Source organism: Oculina patagonica, chromosome 4 (assembly GCF_052425735.1).
Source record: "Oculina patagonica isolate OP01 chromosome 4, crgOcupat, whole genome shotgun sequence".
NCBI classification, from domain to species: domain Eukaryota; kingdom Metazoa; phylum Cnidaria; class Anthozoa; order Scleractinia; family Oculinidae; genus Oculina; species Oculina patagonica.
The window spans coordinates 27824826-27843336 of record NC_135761.1 but is presented as its reverse complement, the minus strand read 5'-3'; the positions used below and the strand labels follow the sequence as shown (position 1 = coordinate 27843336).

The 18511-nt window shown below is 37.0% G+C and overlaps 2 protein-coding genes across 2 annotated transcripts in view; one reads left to right on the top strand and one right to left on the bottom strand.

Annotated features, from left to right (window-relative positions):
* The window catches only part of LOC144650091 (craniofacial development protein 1-like), a 34793-nt gene extending 22796 nt beyond the window's left edge, over positions 1 to 11997 (top strand). Inside the window, exons 6-8 of the mRNA XM_078509753.1 lie at positions 2145 to 2214; positions 3475 to 3554; positions 4570 to 11997. Of these exons, the coding sequence (XP_078365879.1) occupies positions 2145 to 2214; positions 3475 to 3554; positions 4570 to 4660 (241 nt within the window). The 3' untranslated portion in view covers positions 4661 to 11997. The remainder of the gene's footprint in view (positions 1 to 2144; positions 2215 to 3474; positions 3555 to 4569) is intronic.
* Positions 11998 to 12236: 239 nt separating this feature from the next.
* Positions 12237 to 18507, bottom strand: LOC144650083 (uncharacterized). The gene is made up of 2 exons (XM_078509740.1): positions 18389 to 18507; positions 12237 to 13972 (listed from the first exon to the last, which is right to left on the bottom strand). Exon 2 carries the CDS (start codon positions 13950 to 13952, stop codon positions 12690 to 12692), a length of 1263 nt encoding a protein of 420 aa, XP_078365866.1. The 5' UTR covers positions 13953 to 13972; positions 18389 to 18507; the 3' UTR covers positions 12237 to 12689.
* Positions 18508 to 18511: the final 4 nt, after the last annotated feature.

The following is an 18511-nucleotide window of genomic DNA, read 5'->3' as shown; positions in this document are numbered from 1 at the left end:
GTGCGATGGGATCGCCTGTCAGCGCAGTGATCGTCGAATTAGTCATGGAAGAAATTGAGGAAAAGGCCTTAGCCTCTGCACCAGTAAAACCGCGCTGGTGGCGCCGCTATGTTGACGACTCTAATGCGTGCCTAAAGAGTGAAAGCATCAGAGTTTTTCACGTACGTAAGCGGTACAAGTCAGGGCATGTTTGTTAAGGGAATTTTTCTTTTTATCTCTAAAATCCTTTCAATGACACAGGCCCAAAAAAAATAGTTTTTCCTTAAAAGAGAAATACTTTGCAATAAATTTGTTTAGTAAAGACCAAAGGATTTGCAAAGATTTGAAAGGTAGCTTATAATAGCTTTAAAACACTACGTGACTTGAGCTCTAGCCGATCAAAAGTGAAACTTGTCATGTCAGCACATTCTTTTACACCAACGTAATGGTATTTATTCACGGAATCTGGCCCGCTGAATTATATTTCTCTTTGAAAGCATGGAAATTTAGTGTTTTCCATGAGTCAAACGCTCCAAAATCGAATATTTCACACTAAACATTCTTTTTAAATACAGAAAAAAAGAAAATGTGTCCATTTGTTACTGATTTGTAGCTTCTAAACATCGCATGACCTGAACCTTGACCGAGTGGAGGTCGGCGTCTGGTCACCGACAAAACGACGAAAAATAAACCCTGTGCAGAGCAAGAACTGTGCAGTGCAGTTAATGATACTATTTTTTGAAAGGTATAAACTATATGTTGTCGGTAATTATTTCAGACACTGTAGTAATAACAAATAATGCATGTGTCATATAAATTTATGTTAATTATATTACACAATTAGAAAGGAACCACAAACGTAACATAAAACTTATTCTATACAGTACGGTTAATCAAAGAAAAGATCATTTGATCAAGATGTAAAAATTAATATATTAAGAACATTGTCAGATAGTGCCGCAATGCATTGTAAACCCCCCCCCCCCCCCCACTTTTTACAGTAACTAGAAAAAAATTATAATGAATTAAGAAAGAAAGAAAAGATATTGAAAACATTAATTTTCATTTCTGGGTGCTGTATTATCGATTACGTTTGTGAAGGATGAAAGTAACAGCAGTTACTATTACCAAAGTAGACTTGCCTTTAACTTAGATACATAAAGAACAAGTAAATGCGGTCAATTGTTTTGAAAATTTTCAGTTATAATCGAATAATGCTAGGCTACTACCCTCAACTAAAAACTGGCTTTTTAAGGGCGAGCAGACTAATGTCTTCTCTTTTTGAGTTCAGTTGCCTAAAGGTAATTCATTTTGCAAGAATTAAAGAAAAATTGTCTTTTCTGTTTTTATTTGTTCTGGTACATCTCAGTAACCAGTACTCGAACATGGGGAGAAAAGTTTGTGTCTATATACCGGTATAAGGTTTAAGGGGCCAGTGAGAAGTTTTATCGAAAGTTTTGTGGAGCAAGGTTGCTTTACTGCAATACTTTGTCGTTTTAAGCAATACTTTTAAAACAAAATTTTAAGCGCTGAACATTTAAACTTTTAATTTTAAATGCATTTCCTGGTATCTAAGAGAAATTGAAATCCAACTTTTCCTGGGGGAGCATGCCCCTGGACCCCCCTAGCTGGCTCACCCTTACATGTTCGCAGTTAAGCCCCCCCCCCCCACTTAGTCCCTGGTAAAGGCCTTGCATTGTGTTTTTACGTATGTCTGTAAAACATTTACCTTAAGCTTGAGTCTAATGCTCTTATTTCTTCTGAATAATTTTGTCTTTTCATTTGTTTCTTCAATTTTAAGGGAATTATACTTGCTGTGCAATTTTGTCTTCTTAATTTCTTTATGCAAATTATAATATGATGAGCAGTTTTTGCGTGTGCTTCATTTACATTTAGTTTAATTAATCACTGCCATTCAATAAACTGATCCTTTATCTTTTTGGTGGCTCCTGTAAAGTATCTAGCTGTTGATTGTTGTAAGCCTACATATTTGGCTGTTGGTCACCCAACAATAGGCCAACTGTCTATCTACAAATGGCAACAAAATGAAAATCACGTGCATGTAATTTATGAAGTGTGTTTGTTAGAATTATGACTAGATAAATGCCGGTATGGATTGTTGAGGTTTTTTAATGAGGCCTGCCACATGTTTTTGTTTTTATCAGTTTCAAGAGAACAGGAGGACTTAGCAGTGTTCTTGGTCAAATTAGTAAAAAAACAAAGATGAGCACACTAGTAAGTGAAAATAAAGCAGCTTTACAATGGCTGCAAAATGTTGTAATTACACACCAAAAGTGCTTATCAGGGCTTATCTAGGATTTTAGAGGAAAGGCTAGAGATCTTTAGTCACGTTGTCCATGGATTTTCTTGCTTTTCCTTTGTTGTGTCAGTCTGTTATGATCATTATTAGTTTGCAAGACTAACCCTGGCTATCATATGCCTGGCATCATCCCAGGTTAGGCTTAAACCAGTCAACATCAGTTGAGTTAAGAAGGCTCACAACAGCTTCCACAAGTCCAGTAACCCCCACTTTTTACCATTGAACAATGATCAGCATGTTAGGATACAACTTTTTGCAAAGTTAAAATTTTTCTTTGGAGCCATTTCAGAGCCACCGTAAATTTTCGAAAATTTAAGGTGGCTCTGAAACTGCTACAGAGAAATGTTTTAAACTTAGCAAAAAGTTGTATCCTAACACGCTGATCATGCAATGATTGTACATTTGTTTGATATCATTATAATTGTAGCAGCAACTGTTTAAGACTTCTAGTACTGACCTATCAAAGTTTTAGAGCTAAAAAGTGCTGGAAACCGTTGTGAGCCTCCTTAACTTCATATACCTGCCAACTTTTTCTGGGTCAAAGGCGTGAGATTTTTATCCTGAGAGTGCCAGGATTTCCGAAGACGATACGACAATGTCCAAAGTTTTCCGAAGACGTCCGAAGTATTCCGAAGACGTTCCGAACATCTCCCGATCCCAGTACATGGACGTGTTTTGCTTAACACGACCTCGTTCCCAATGCTTTTTTTCGTCAAAACTCTGTCATTTCGGGGAAGGTATTGCCATGTACTCATTTTACATGGGTTTTTTATTTTCTCACACTGGTTTGGGATTACATTTTTTGGAAAATGTGTCGTTTTTGTTTGTAATAACTCACATTATTTTTTCGACCAGGTGTGAGAAATTGGTTCGTAAGCGTGAGTTGGCGTGAGATCGAAGTTTTTAACTCGTAGGCGTGAGACTCACGCCCAAGGCGTGAAAGTTGGCAGGTATAATTCTTCATAGGCACTAGCAGTTTTCTGGGCATTCTACCAAAAAAATGAAGGTATTTGAAGTGAACATTACATTACTAGCAATTTACCCAAGATTTGTCTGGGATGAATTTGCAGCACTGCCCGCTGGTATGTGTGTAACATTTCTAGACAGCTTGAAACCTGTTGCAGGATTTTACGTGATTGTCAAACATAAGTTAATGAAAATTTGTTTTCTACAAGGAAAAGTCAAAGCTAGACTGGGACGTGTTTAAAGACCAGGAAGGAATTCAAGAGGAACTGCAACACTTTAACAAAGATGGGTTTGTAGACATTTGTTGCTTCATATAATTATACCTATTACCTACTGGATGGTCAAGAGTGTTTAGCAGACCAAGTTGAAAAGGTTGTGTTCTTTCATGTTTTTTTGTACAGCAGTGCTATTAGGTAGAAAAGGAATCTAATGTACTTTGTTTCCGTCAGAAGCCTGCTGCTTTCAAGAAAAACAAGAAAATCGGGTTTCATGTTTAGACACATGAAAAAAAAATCTGAAGCCTCATATTAAACCATGAACTCTTTTTGCATTTGAAAACCAAATCACACAGTCTTCACACAGTCTACAAATCACACAGTCTTCATTCCCTTTGACCAATGGTCAGGCAATAAGCAACCCTGGGAAGAATAAATGAATTAAAACTTGATCAATAGAAAAGTGCCACTGTAACTAAAGCTACTTTTCCTGACAGCAACATGAAATTGCAAAGTTGTCAAAACAATATAGTGGCATCAAAAATTCACTGATGTTTTCTTCAAAAATTCATTCTTTTAACCATTTTCAGGGATTTCGCTAAGGGCCAGCTGCTGGCTAAATTCACTACCTGAAAGAGAACTTAAATCCAGCTGAAATTCCACACAAAACAAAGACTTGGGTTAGCTTTTAGAGCTGGAAAGGCCAGAAAAGCCATCAAGGGACTAATTATCCAACAAAGGAGCCCAACTTTGAACAAACAAGTCAATTGCTATGTTGCACAGTTGTTCCCTTCAGGAATAACTTGAGCATAAAAACAATGTAAATCACGGACGGCTTTTGACACTGGTGATGACAAGTCAAAAACGTTTGGTTTCTTTTTAAATTTTATAACTTTTTAGCCTTGTAAATAATATTTTTACCTTTTTAGTGAACATTATGACAATAATAATAATAATAATTTGAATTTATATAGCACTATTACACTTAAGCTATTAAAAAACTTCAAAGCAGCAGTAAACACTGTAACTTGCTTTATATGTGTCATTGAAACTATTAATTTTATTTTGGAAAACTTGAAACATTTTCAGATATCTGGAAAAGCAAGCATTTCTTCAAAGAACAGATGAAAAGCAGTTTGAGATGGAGAGAGATATTCGTCAGGGTAGAAGGAAAAGATAACACTACTGTTTTTCTCCTGTGGTTACTTTTAATTTCAAAACTGTATTCTTAAACCAAGAAACAAAGTTCTCCCACTATGCAGAGATACCATTTGTTTTTGTTTTTTGAGGAGATTGGGGAAAAAAAACCTGACAATGAAAAAACATAGGCACGCTAAGCGTGCAGGAGTTATTTTTTCAATTTATGGGGTGGCTTGGGGTGAAACTGGGTGAATGTCCTGTTGGGATGGTTTATGCCATGGGTTGAGCTATTTGTGTATGGCGGCCCACGGAGTCACTTTTTTGCACAAAATTTGCTTGCAAACAAAATAACTTTTACGTGCATTTTGATACATCAGAACTATTTTATTCCATACGTAAATTTTCATCATTTAATTGAAAAACAAAAACTAATTCAATTATCAAAATGTCACAAAATGCCACGTTCTTATTCTGTTTAAGCGGTTATTTTGTTGCTAGCTTTGTAGCAACCGTAACGTGTTACTTTTGTTTGTTACGGAATTCTTTTGGCTTTTTGCCAAACACTGAAACATGATATTGTTGTTTTTCTCACTTTTGTAACATGAGACCTTTGTTTTTTAAAAACGAACGTAACACGATACCCTTGTTTTTCTCGAAGAAGCCACGTTTCCATACAGACATTGAACAAAAAATGCACTATAATAAACGAAGTAATAAACGCATCAAATCAAAAACCACTTTCTTCGGGAAAGTTCTTTAAAGCGCAGTACACCTGTCAGAACTGTTCAACAAAGATTTTCGTTCATTCACAACCTAAATTCTATTCAACAAACAAGAACTAATTGAGTTATCAAATTGTCACGGAATGGCACGCTCTTATTCTGTTTCTGCTATCGATCGTAGTTGCTTTTAACAGCAAAGTTAATACCGGTTCATTAAATGTTTGAACGAGATGTTTTACAGTTGATTTCAGTTTACTTTGGCCGCCTGCTTTGCGAAGTTTGTTGGGAAATTGGAAACTTTGTTATGAAGTTGCCAATTACATTGCGAGTTTGCCAATCAAATTGCGAACTTCGATAAGTTCCCAACTACGGCCCGACTGAACGGTCGAAGTTTTGGTAGTCGAGGAGAAACAAGACATGTTGCTCGAAAGTCATGGCGATTTCTGAACTCGAAGATTTTAGAGCTTGTCAAGGAAAGTTGACAAGTAGAAATTTGGTCAAATTTTAAATTTTTTGTATGAAAACACATATTTAACGATTTCTGTGAGGCATCATCATCAATTTCAAGTCTTCTGCGTTTGTAAACCGGATGAAACTGGATGGTTTACCCATATGTAAAATTGATTTTAATCGAAGCCGACGCGACGCGACAGACTAATTTGTTCGAGACACCATGTTTACGGCTCGCTGAACATAAAAGTTTTTTATTTTTATGACATTTGTTTCCAACAGTTTAGCGTAGCAAAGCCGTTTTTGATAACATAATTATAGAAGGTTTTATTAATTTCGGGCCTAAGTTGGGAACTTTGTATCAAAGCTCACAATTTGATTCACAAACTCGCAACCTCTTTGGCAACTTCGTAACAAACTTTCCAATTTCCCAACGAACTTCGCAAAGCGGACAGCAAAAGTAATGACAACATTATTCTCCAAATCTGCTTTGTGCAAATGTTATATGTTATTTTTACTACGGTCAGGAAAGCTAGCCTCTCCAAACGTACGCTCCAATAAGACGAATAACAAGTTAGTGTTGGGCCTTTTGCTCACGGCGTGTGCGTTGTAAGCAGGCGAGCGAAAAACGTTTTTAATCCAGGGTTAAATCACAACTCACCAATTCCGCCTCCTTCTAATCTAAAAACTTCGAACGAATTTGCTGACTACAACTGTGTCAGATTGCCTCCCCTTTATAAACTACAATTTGATTGATTCCGATAGTACCTGAAATCTGATTGGTGTGACAAACAAACATACTTCGCTGACTGAGCCACCCACTGACTACAGGGAACATCACGCACGCCGACTAAGAGCTATTTTGAAAAAATAACTCAATGATGGAATTAATGTAAAAATAGGCATAGAGGGGTTGTGAATGGTCTGGCATCAAAATTTGCTGTGTTCGCAAAATTGAGCTTCTGCTTAGAATGCTTGCAAAATTTTAGTGGGTGTTTGTTTGCTCCTGGTCGCATATTTTAACAAGTGCTCACATGCTCTGTTTTTAGTGGAGGCCACTAAAATAGCAGCTGAGATACTAGCCAATTTTATAAGAAGGGATAAAGACATAAAGGGGTTTGAAACGAATGAAGTAGAACACAAACTAAGCCAATATGCCGACGATACAACCTTAATACTCGACGGTTCTGAGGGCTCATTTCTTCGTGCAGTTGCAGTCTTGGACGGATTTCACATAATCTCTGGGCTCAAGGTGAATTACGAGAAAACAAAAGTGCTATGGGTGGGTTCAGCAAAAGAAAGAGAACCAATAAAATGTGACAAATCGGAAATTTCCTGGGTGAAAGGAAAAGTATTTGCACTTGGAATTTGGTTTGCAACAGACAGGAAGACAATGCTCCGCTGCAATTACGAGGTAAGGATCAAAAAGATAGAAAGTGTAATTGAATCATGGCAGTTTAGGAGGCTCAGTTTAATCGGAAAAATTACCATCATTAAAAGTCTCCTGGTTTCCCAACTGGTCTATATTTTAACGCCGCTAACCACCTCCGTAGAAGCATTACAAAAAGTCAATAAAATGTTTTTCGATTTTCTCTGGGATGGTAAAGGAGATAAGGTTAAAAGGATATTTATAACCAAAGATTACAAGGAGGGCGGCCTAAAAATGATTGATATAAACAAGTTCAATCAATCTCTCAAAGTCTCCTGGATCCAAAAATACCTGGATCCGACAAATGATGGGAAATGGAAATTTGTTTTCGAGGACAGTCTTAAAAAGCATGGAGGAAGGGATGTTTTCACCTGCAATCTTCACAAAGACGACATCCCCACGTTAGGGGTCTGTAACCCCTTCGTCCAAGAGGTACTGGAAGCCTGGGCAGAGTTACATTTTACGGATGTCACTGACATCACTGATGTAAATGTTGGTGACCAGATCATCTGGTACAATTCTCTTATTCGAATAAACGACCGACCCGTTTTCCATAAACATTGGTTCAACCACGGAATTTGCAAAATTTCCCACTTATTGGACGAGAATGGCACCCTGCTTAGGTACGACGAGCTGAGGATTAAGTTCCCCGAGCTAAAATGGTTTGAATCATTTGCCGTTCTTTCAGCTATAAGGTCATTTATAAGGAAGCTACATAATCCTCAGACGCCAGACAATAACATTATGAAAGGAGTATCTTTAGCTGATCTTACCTCTAAGAGTAAGATCAATCATTTTGTGTATACCTCTCTTTTAAAGAGAGAAAAAATCCCACCCATTGGAAGCCAAGTAAAATGGCTGAGAGACCTTCATGTTCAGAACGACTGTGAGGTAGACTGGAAAGTAGCATACACAATTGCTTTTAATTGTACGGCGTCCACCAAATTAAGAACCTTCCATTTTAAATTCTTACATCGGAGGATTGCCACGAATGATTTTCTGCAGAGAATCAATCTTATACCTTCAAATAAATGCTGCTTCTGTGCAAAACAAACAGAGACTATCATCCATCTTTTCTTGAACTGTCCCATAACGCAATGTTTTTGGGAAGATATTAAACAATTTCTCTTTCAAAAGGGCTTTGGGACTGAGTTTGTTCTCACAGATCTCCATTTGATGGGGCTGTTAAGAATCCCGACTAACACAGCCGTTGATCTTGTGCTTCTAATTGCGAGATATCATCTTTACTCCCGGAAATTAGGCGGAGCGCCTCCTTGTTTGTCTGTTTTCTTGAGTAAGTTGAATTCCATTATTCAAATTGAAAAACAAATAGCTTTGCATAGTAATCGTTTGACCGCCTTCACAAACAAGTGGAAGATGTTTCTCTGTTAATCTCCTCTACACATTTTTCCCTATAAATTATCTCCATGTTTTATCCGTTTGAATTATCCACCAATCTAGTTTCTGTAAACCAAGTGTTGGTTTAGTTTTTTTTTCAAATGTGAAATTTATTTATAGATCCGTCTAGCCATTATGTAGTTTTTTTTTTTGAAAAATTTAATCTAGTCGACTGTTTCCTTTACTAAGTAGTTGCTGAAGCGTCATTGTTATTTGTATACATGCATAGTTTTTCTGCTGTTTTTTTTTTTTTTTTTTTTTTTTTTTTCCTTTTTGCACTGTAATTGTGGCATGAGGCATTGTTAGTATCACTGAAAGCATAGCAAAAAACAAAAGAAAAAGAAAAGAAAAAAAAAGAGAGAAATATATATGTAGATTTAAATAAGTAATAAGCAAATACAGTATTGTAAATTAGATAGTATTGTAAGTTTTGTAATGTTAATATGGTAGGTAACACCAGTATTTTATTAGGATATAAGGTATTGTCAGTATTGTTAACAATGTTTTCTTGTACTGTTAGTAACTGTAAGTAATGTAGTTAATGTTAGTATTGTAAGTAATGTTAGTTTTGTTTAAGTAATTTGTGGTATTGTAAGTATTGTAAGAAAATTTGTTGTTCTCAATAAAAAAAAAAAAAAAAAAAAAAAAAAAAAAAAAAAAAAAGTGCTCCTTGCTTGCAGTGCTAACGTTTCTTGCTCGCAAAGCAAAACGTGTGCTCGCATGCTCGCAAATACCATTCATATCCCTCCATGGGTGTCTAGCTTTGTGAAAAAAATAATTGGGAACACCTGAATAAAAGAAGACCATCACTTGATCTCTCCAAGTATCTGAAAACCTGTCATTAAAAATGTGATATCGTTCATCATGGTTTGATAGATGAATGTTTGTTAGTTTGTCTTACCATGGAGTCACTTCTAGGTGTTGATTCCAACCTTTGACTGCTATATTGCTAGTTTTTATCAAGCGATGAAGAATGCTAACAGAAACCCATTTGGGTTTCTGACTATAACTATAGTACCAAAAACAGTAAAATTTTATTAACCCATTGGCGCCTGGAGATTTTGAAAAAAGAAAGCATGTTTTCTGGACAGTTTTGACATTTTCTGCTCAGATATGAGCTAAATCTGCTCCAAGCCACTTGAAATGGAATTTGCAACATGAATGTATGCCTTGCAATCCACTAGCATCGTATTTTATGGCATTTTGTTTGGGCATGCCCACAAATCAAAATTTTGAGATGAGAGAGCCCACCACTTTCGACTTTTTGTTTTTGCTCTCAGTTCAAGGATTCCCCCCAAAAAGACATGTGTCATCCAAACAGGAAATTCTTGCCATTGAGTAGAAAGATGCAATGCCAGCACATTCCAGGACACTAACGTACGTAATGGTGTTTAAATGAATGTAAATTCTGGCTCGCTAAAGCGTATTAAGTTTTTCTTTCATAGCATTAAGTTTGAGTATTTTCTTTGATTCAAACGATTCAAAATCTAATATTTCACACTAAACATTCTTTGTAAAGATCAAAGTATAAACATACAACGTGTAGAGCAAGAACTGCGATGCGTAGTTAAAAATACCCTTTGGCAGGCCAGAATTAACATTTAATTTAAACACCATTACCTTTGTGTCGTAGAATGTGCTGGTGTTGCAACTTTCACAAGGCATTGATGACAATCGGCCATGCAGTGTTTTAAAAGCTATAAATCTGTTACAAATGGAAACTTAACAAATCCTTTGGTCTTAACCTACAATCCCAGACAAAAATCCATGGGACACTTAAAGAAATAGTACTCAGTGACTCCCTTTGCATTAAGAACTCATTGTTTTAATTTTCCGAGCCCTCCTCCCCCCCCCCCCCCCCCAAAAAAAAAAAAAAACAATGTTGAGATATTGTACCACGGTATTCATGATGGATAGAAACCAACATTGAATTGGGGGTGAGGAGGGGGAGGTCAATACAATGTCAGTTTTTCTTCGAAGTTGTTAAGTGTCCCAGGACTTTTGTCTAGGATTGTAGCATGTTACATGTAAAATGTTCGATTTTTTAGCGTTGTGTATTTTTCTTGCTGTGTCATCTAGAAGATTTCAGTCAACCGTGAAATGTCACACAAGGTGTTTTCTTACCAATTTATTTGTCATTCGCAACATTTGTTTGGACGCTGCTGAGGGGGATGCATTTTTTATTCCCCCAAATGCCTCCACTAGGATGGACACGTGACCGGCGTGGTTTAGGCTCTAAGAGCTTCTTGTTTGATAATTAAGATATTTTCTTTCCTTGAAAGCCTTAGCATGATTTATGTAACCTGTTTTATGATTATATTATTTTATTCTGTCACAGATGGCAACTTTTTTCCAATTTCCCAGTAAACATTCAGGTCACATTGCTCATGGTTTACCAAATGCTTTTCATGGGTAAACAATAATTATTCTTAATTTAATCAGGCATATAACTGGTCAAGATGGGACAGCAGGAAAAATTGACAAGAGAAGACAGCTAAATTCATGACAACTGAAGGAAGCCTTCAGTATAGAGGTGTTCCTGAGATTCTGTTATCGGAATGTAGTCGCTTGTCAACAGACATAAGTGGGTCACATGTAGCACCTTTAACTGAACCTCAATAAAAAAATTTCCCTTTTCCTTCCCTGGAATATTAAAGCCTCCTTTCGACCAGTTAAAAGTACCAGTGACCTCTTATGCATATACAGTGGAACCTCGTTAATACGGCCACCGACAGGCCATGTTTATTTGGCCGTACTAACGGGGTGGCCATATTAATGGGGAAGGGTCAAATTTCATGGCTGGTCCACACCCAGGATCTACTTCAAATGCACAACAATAATACACTTTTAAACACTGTTATTTAATAAACATCCCGACTGCAGATATTACAGTTATTAAAAGCTAATGAAGATTCAATCAACACATATTCAATATGATGTAAAAAATAATATCTGGATCTAAAAAAAAGGTATTGGTTCAAGTGGCTGTATTAACAGGATAAAATTAAAGAGGATTATACAGACCTGTTGGGATTTCATTATGTGGCCATTGGCCGTATTGACAGGGTGGCCACATTAACAAGGTTTTATTACAGTGAAACCTCGATAATTAAGTGCCAAGGAACTGGGGAAATTTGATCGTTATATCGAGGGTTCATTAAATCAAAAAACCTTGATATAACGAATTCGCAGAAAAACAACCAAAACGTTCATTATATCAAGGTATAGTTAATCAATTTTTAACAATGTTACGCTGCACTATGAACCCAGCATTTCCGGGTATTAACAATTTCTGGAAATAAATTTGTCTAATAATGCACATAGGTATCTTGAACTTGTTCTCTTGTTACAGGATTAAAGGATTTTCATTTTTGTTGGTCTGTTTGGCATTCATCTTTTGTCACGTGTTGACAATTTTTTTTTTCACTATATTGAGGTTCATTTTAAGTTTGGGCTTCTGGATTGTGTTCGTTATAACGAAGATATCGAGGTCCTGTTCCATACATTTTATCAAGACCCAACAAAGGACCAAAGATTAACCCCCAAAAATCCAATCCTGAATTTCTAATTCTTAGATTTCCAGTAAGGGGAGTGATATAACACAAAGAAAAACAATAGAAATTGAATGCTCAGGTTTATTCCTCATACCATCTGAATTTATCTTTTCCTCATCTGGTAGTCGTTGTTACAATGCTAGAGACATCCAAGAACACTTCAAGCCACTCAAAAAAATACTTGCTAATTAATTTATGTATGAATAAACCTGTTGTTGACGCATTTTAAAGTTATGGACATTTCTTGTAAAAATGCGGTTGGGAAAACATATCTCAAACATTTTTACCCCAACTAAAAAATAAAAACGCTTGCTTTAAATCCGACCATCCTTTATGAAGGGTGCCACAAATCAAAGAAATCGGTGAAATTTTTCTGTCAAAAAGCCTGACTTAAACTTCAAAGAGGTTGTTTGGGTAATTGTAATCTAATCATAATCAGGGGACTGTAGTTGCCTAGAGTGCAGCCTTTCCTGTTATAACTGTAAGAATTACAATTAAATCATAACTGACATGGCTCTAGTTCAATGCTTCATCAGAAGTGTTTGCACCAACTGGCTGCCCCATCTTATGTTCTATACTTGGATGATGTTCATAATCATAGTCAATATGGACAAAGGCCCTTTCAACATCAGAATAACTCTCCAATTTGTTTTGAAGTGATTCACCGATATCATGAGCCTCAAAGAGGGTCATATCAGCTGGCAAAACAATATGGGCCTCTACAAGGATATTATTGCCAAAATGATACGCCCTTAACGTGTCAATAAACTGAATTCTTCTGTCATGATTCATACAAACCCACAGCAACTTCTGTAACATGACTGGACGAGCAGTATGGCCTGTTAAGCCACGGATTTGCTCTTTGCCTGTTTTATACCAGCCTAAAATAATGTAAAGACTTATTAAAATGGCACCCAATGGGTCCGCATTACTCCACACTTTGTAACCAAGATAACCAAACCCAAGAGCAAAGATGTTCGATACAATATCATTTCTATGATCTTGAGCTAACACATCTGTGGAAGGCTTTTTCACACGCCGACAGTACAGAAACAAAATCACTTTAATTAAGACAGTTCCACCAATAATGGCAATAGTGGGAATTGAAATATCAGGGTCAGCTGACTGTTCAATTATCTTCGTAACTGATGAGATAATGACTTGTATTGAAGCCACAGCCATTATTACTGCTAACACTATAATGCCTATTGGCTCCAAGCGAGTTTTCCCTTCAGGGTACTCATAGTAATTAGTACATTTGATAGCATGGGTTGTATACCACATAACTAAACCAGAGACCAAATCAACTGCACTGTCTACTAAGCTAGAAATGATTGACATTGAGCCAGACAAATAAGCAGCAATTGCTTTTGCAATAAGCAGCCCAGTGTTGCATAACATGCTCATATTGACTGCAATGGAAACCTTTGACTCTTCGTTGTCTTCTGAGCTGGATTTTGCTGCCCTACCAAAGTCCTGGATGTTTACTTCTTCAAAAGCAGCTTTGGTCTTTTCCTGTTGTTTGTAGTATCTTCTCACATTCTTCTTGCCAGTGAAGGCCAAAGGCCCTCTTTGCCTCACCAACTTCCTAATCCAAGTCCGTTGCTGCACCTGTTTGTTTTGTTTTCCATCAGATATGGTATTATTCTGTGGTGCAATTTCTTCAAGGGTGACACACGAAGATTTTGAGGGTCTCACTTCTATATCAATGTCATCTTGCGGATCAATACTTTTGTGTTTTGAGCCTGAGATGGTGGGACTTTCATCTCCCATTGTCATTCAACTATGAAAACTTATGCCTACAAAATTGGATATAAGGTAAAGTGAGGACTACAGTTGAACCTCCATGGTCCTAGCCACATACTGGGTGATTTCAGAAAATATCCATACCATACCACGGACAGATTTTTGGGATCCTGCTGGGAATTCTAAAGGGCTTGACGAAAAAATTAAAAAAATCCAAACGGTAGGAGGGGTTAACGATTATGGAATTCCGAGGGCATGGGGGGATAACACATTTTGGAATTTCTGAAGGCAAGTGGGGGGGGGGGGGCTAAAATATGGAAGCCGTCCGTGGTATGGTATGGATACTTTTTTGGGGGATTGCCCACTGTAAAATACCAAAAATAAGCCCTTTGTTACCGGTAACTTATTATTGGGATTCGTTAACAGATGCCCCCAAAAATGAGCCTGCCTGAAACTGAAAGGGACGTTAAGCATTGAAATATAGTATAGCTGAGTGATCAGTTTTGGATTCTTAGAGTATGTAAACTATGCTTTTTACCGAATGGTAATGAGGTTATGTTATGGGCCGCATTTTCTCACTCGAACACTCACTCACTCACTCACTCGATTCTGATATCAAACCGCAATTAATTTAGCATTAAAACGAGAAACGTGCTGACAGAAAGGTCCTTTAAACGCATTCAGCACATGTCAATCAAATCTCAACCTTGTTCCAGGGTCTCTCTCTTTCAGGGAACTAAATTGAATTTCACAAAACAAATCGAAAGAGGATCACTTCCACGTATCCTCTGGTGATAAAAGAGAAAAGAATTCGCTCAACGAAGCCTCAGAGCATAGGCTATCAATTACCCATTCACGTAAGAAAACATTCAAAGACGCGTTTTAGTAAACACAACATTCATGCACGTTTTTTTTTCGCGTCACATCATCTTCGTGTCACGTCATCCGTTCTTCATCTTTTTGAGTCGTGCAGAAACGCGCATCTTTCTCTCAAATTTTAATGGCTGCTTAAAATAACGCTATACGTGCTGGCAGAAAAGTAAACATATTCACAAAACAAATTTACTTAATGCTAAAAAGGATCAAAGGTTACACTTAAATAGTTTTTGTGATAAAATAGAATTCGCGCTACGAAGCCTGAGAGCACGAACCATCAATGACGCAATTCCCATGGAAATTCACAGGGAAATAAAGTGAGATTGTGTTCATTATTGAACGCTTATTTGAAGAAAAAAACTATCAATGACCCATTCACGCAAGAAAACATTCGAAGGCAAATTAAGTGAGATTGTGACATTACTGATAGCACCAATGAACTACATATAGTTACGCTTAAAAACTGTTAAAATTATTACGCTCGCCTTGTGACGTGTTTTAGTCAACACAACATCCACGGCACGTTTTTGTTTCGCGTCACGTCACCTCGTGTCACGTCATCCATTTTTCATCTTTTTGACTCGAGCAGATACACGAAGTGCTCGGGCGTATCTTTTCTCTCAATTTTTTTTCGCTGCTCAAAAATAACGCTATACGTGCTGACAGAAAAGTAAACATATTCACAAAACAAATTTACTTAATGCTTAAAAGGATCAAAGGTAGTACACTAACCGGTAAATATTTTGGTTGTGAAAACTGAATAGCGCTACGACCCCTGAAAGCACGAGCCATCAATGTCGCAACTCACGTGGAAAAATAAAGCAAAGTGAGATTGCTTTACTTTATTGGACACTTATTTAGAAAAAATGCGGAGGTCGGCACTTCATCCATCGAATTACCATGAGGTTGCTCGAAGAGCCTTTGATTTAAATGAACACATCTCCCTGCAACATGCACTCAAGTAAAATTGTTTGAATACTGTAAAATTCTCTCCTGCAATGACCTCACTAAATGTCCAAAACTGTATGTAGTTATAATAATACAAAAGTCTACAAGAGTTTAATAGACACTCGGTTCTATTAGAAATCAGCATCATCTGATTAGTTCTTACACAATATTTTTTTCACGAATAGGGAAGGATATTAAGGCTTGGCACCGCTAATAATGTGAATAGCTCTTTTGTTTTGTTGTATAAGTAGTCTTTTTATGCAGCATGATTTCATCCATACACTTGATAATATTCTTCAACCATAAACTGAAGATGGAACACTTCACATTTTGTTCTTTTCAAATTTGTTAAATTTATGCAAAAAAACTGAATTAAGCTTCAGTTGAAAGAAGCTGACCAAACTTAAATGCGTTAAATACTTTAACCAGGTTTGTTATATTCTTCTTGGTCGTTCAGAATCATTTTATAGTTGGAGGAAGGACTATGCAGCAAAAGACAAACAACAACAACAACAAAAAAACAATTACATGTACAGTACAACCACTAGAGCACAAATATACTTAACAATTATTCTATGAGCCCGTGTTGGATACGAGTTGGGTATAACGACTCGTATCCAACAAGAGCGAATAGAATAATTGTTTTATTTAATTCTTCTTTAAGGTGGCTCGATATAGTTTTTTCTGGGCCATACCTACAATTTGCAATTGGCCTTTAAACGATCTTCCCTGACTCGGATCGATATGAAAATTACACCATATATTGTTTTTAGATTGAAATTTGATTTAATATACTTTTTAAGGAAATCGATATTTCCATGGCAACGGTAAACAGAAAATCGCCAAATGAGTAAATCCTGATTTTTGCGTGAATCAGATTTTCCGCTAAAAAAAAAAATATCAGCATCTTAAACTATGATGTACTGCAAATAAAATATTCAAGAATTAAAAGATTCTGTATGTTTGATTTCGAACAAGAACTTCAAGTAGTTTATAACCGGGCGGTTAATGTTGGACCACTTCTTTCAGCTTTTTGGCTAGAAAGGCACGGCGCCGCTTTGTAAAAAAAAAAAAAACTTTAGAAAACAGTCACTTGAGAAACACACAAGCCGTGTTTGCGTCAGTCACGGAGTGTGCGTGACATGAATTTTCTTTATCACGTCATCTCTTGTTTTAAACCACATGCCTAGCCGGATAAATATCTGCTTACGCATGCAGTATTTATTTTGTTTCGGATGTTGAATAAAATAAACCCAAACCAGTTGAATGACATTAAAAGGAAGTCCATTTCACGCCAAAATAAAGACTAGACTGAGGCCATCCCGTTGTATTTCTTCGTTTAGCGTCGTCTGACGACTTAAGTCCGCGGTGTGCAAGAGTCACGGGGTTTGCGTGAACTGTAGCAGTGAGCGAAAATTCTCTTACTCACGTCATCCCTTTCTTTAATAAACTTGCATCAACAAATTCCTGCCTGGGCTTGCAAATTTTTATATTGTTCCGAATCTCAGACAAACTACACTCAAACCACTTGAATGGCATAAATTGATTTCGGTTAAAATTAAAGAAGCTTTAAAATCAAGTTCTTGAAGTTTAACTGCTATTTCCCCCCAAAAAAACCAGCTTTCAGAAGCATTTGGGAAGTCGCGTGATTCAAAGCACGTAATTCTTACTGCGAGATTCGCTAGGTAATTCCCCTTTTCGTGATGACGTGTGTCCTGTGCCTTGACAAATTTTTGCTGGGTTTGCAATTTTCGTTTCGATTCCGAAAATAAACTCAAAAACACTTGCAAAACACACGAAAAATAATTCATATTTTCATTTAAAAATAGTTTGGACATGTCAAATCGCAACGTGAATGTTCAAGCCCTGAGCCAAACGCTTGAATATCAATTTAATGAACGATCGCCAGAAACATCAAAATTTGCGTGACCGTGACCTCCTTCTGGAACGATTTACCGACAAAAAAACAAAAACAAAACCCCAGGCAGATTATGAACCGGGCCCAGGCCCCGCCCGGTTAATAAATCGCAAAAATGTTTCAAATCGTAGTTTTTGCACAGCGATAATAAATGAGCCGAGACACAAACACTACCTAGACGAAGTAATCTCAAAAAACGGCAAAACGTGTATTAAACTTATCTTTCGACGTCGTGAAAGTTTTGTTGAGTTTCCACAGCGCAATGCCTAGAATTTGTTTTTTTCTTGCGACCACTCGTATTGTTATTTTTAAGCAATTGATTCAGGTAAGATATTTAAGTTTATAACTTTTACTCGCGGACCAAGGGCCACATACTGTACATTTACGTTTCTTAAATAAATAAGCTTATGTAAGCTTTGTTTGCTTGCGCGAAGATAAAAGTCGAGTAACCTTTAATTACGCTGAAATACAGGGGGCTTTTTCAGCTCAGGATAAAAGGGTGTTTGTAAATTATGTTAAGCCTGGTTTTCACTGGCGACGCAAGTACAAGCGCAAGGATAACAGCTCTTATTTCACCGTGAAAACGGCTTCGACTCAAGTAAAAGCACAGGCGCATTGCATTTTGATGCTTGTGCTTGTGCTTGCGGGGCACAAGGATTAAAATTTGTCCTTTTTGCGTGATTGCGCTTGTGCTTGCGTCGCTAGTGAAAACCAGGCTTTAGCTTACCTGTACACTGCCGTTCACATTCGCACTTCTACACGATCACGCGTTCTATGCACTTCCTTTTTAGCGCCCTGGTTCAACTCGCAGCTTCACAACTTCTGATGACTTCCCTTTGACGTCCCATCG

Bases quoted from the DNA above. Each gene is read 5' to 3' on its own strand.
- LOC144650083 (XM_078509740.1), bottom strand. From the start codon at position 13,952: ATGACAATGGGAGATGAAAGTCCCACCATCTCAGGCTCAAAACACAAA.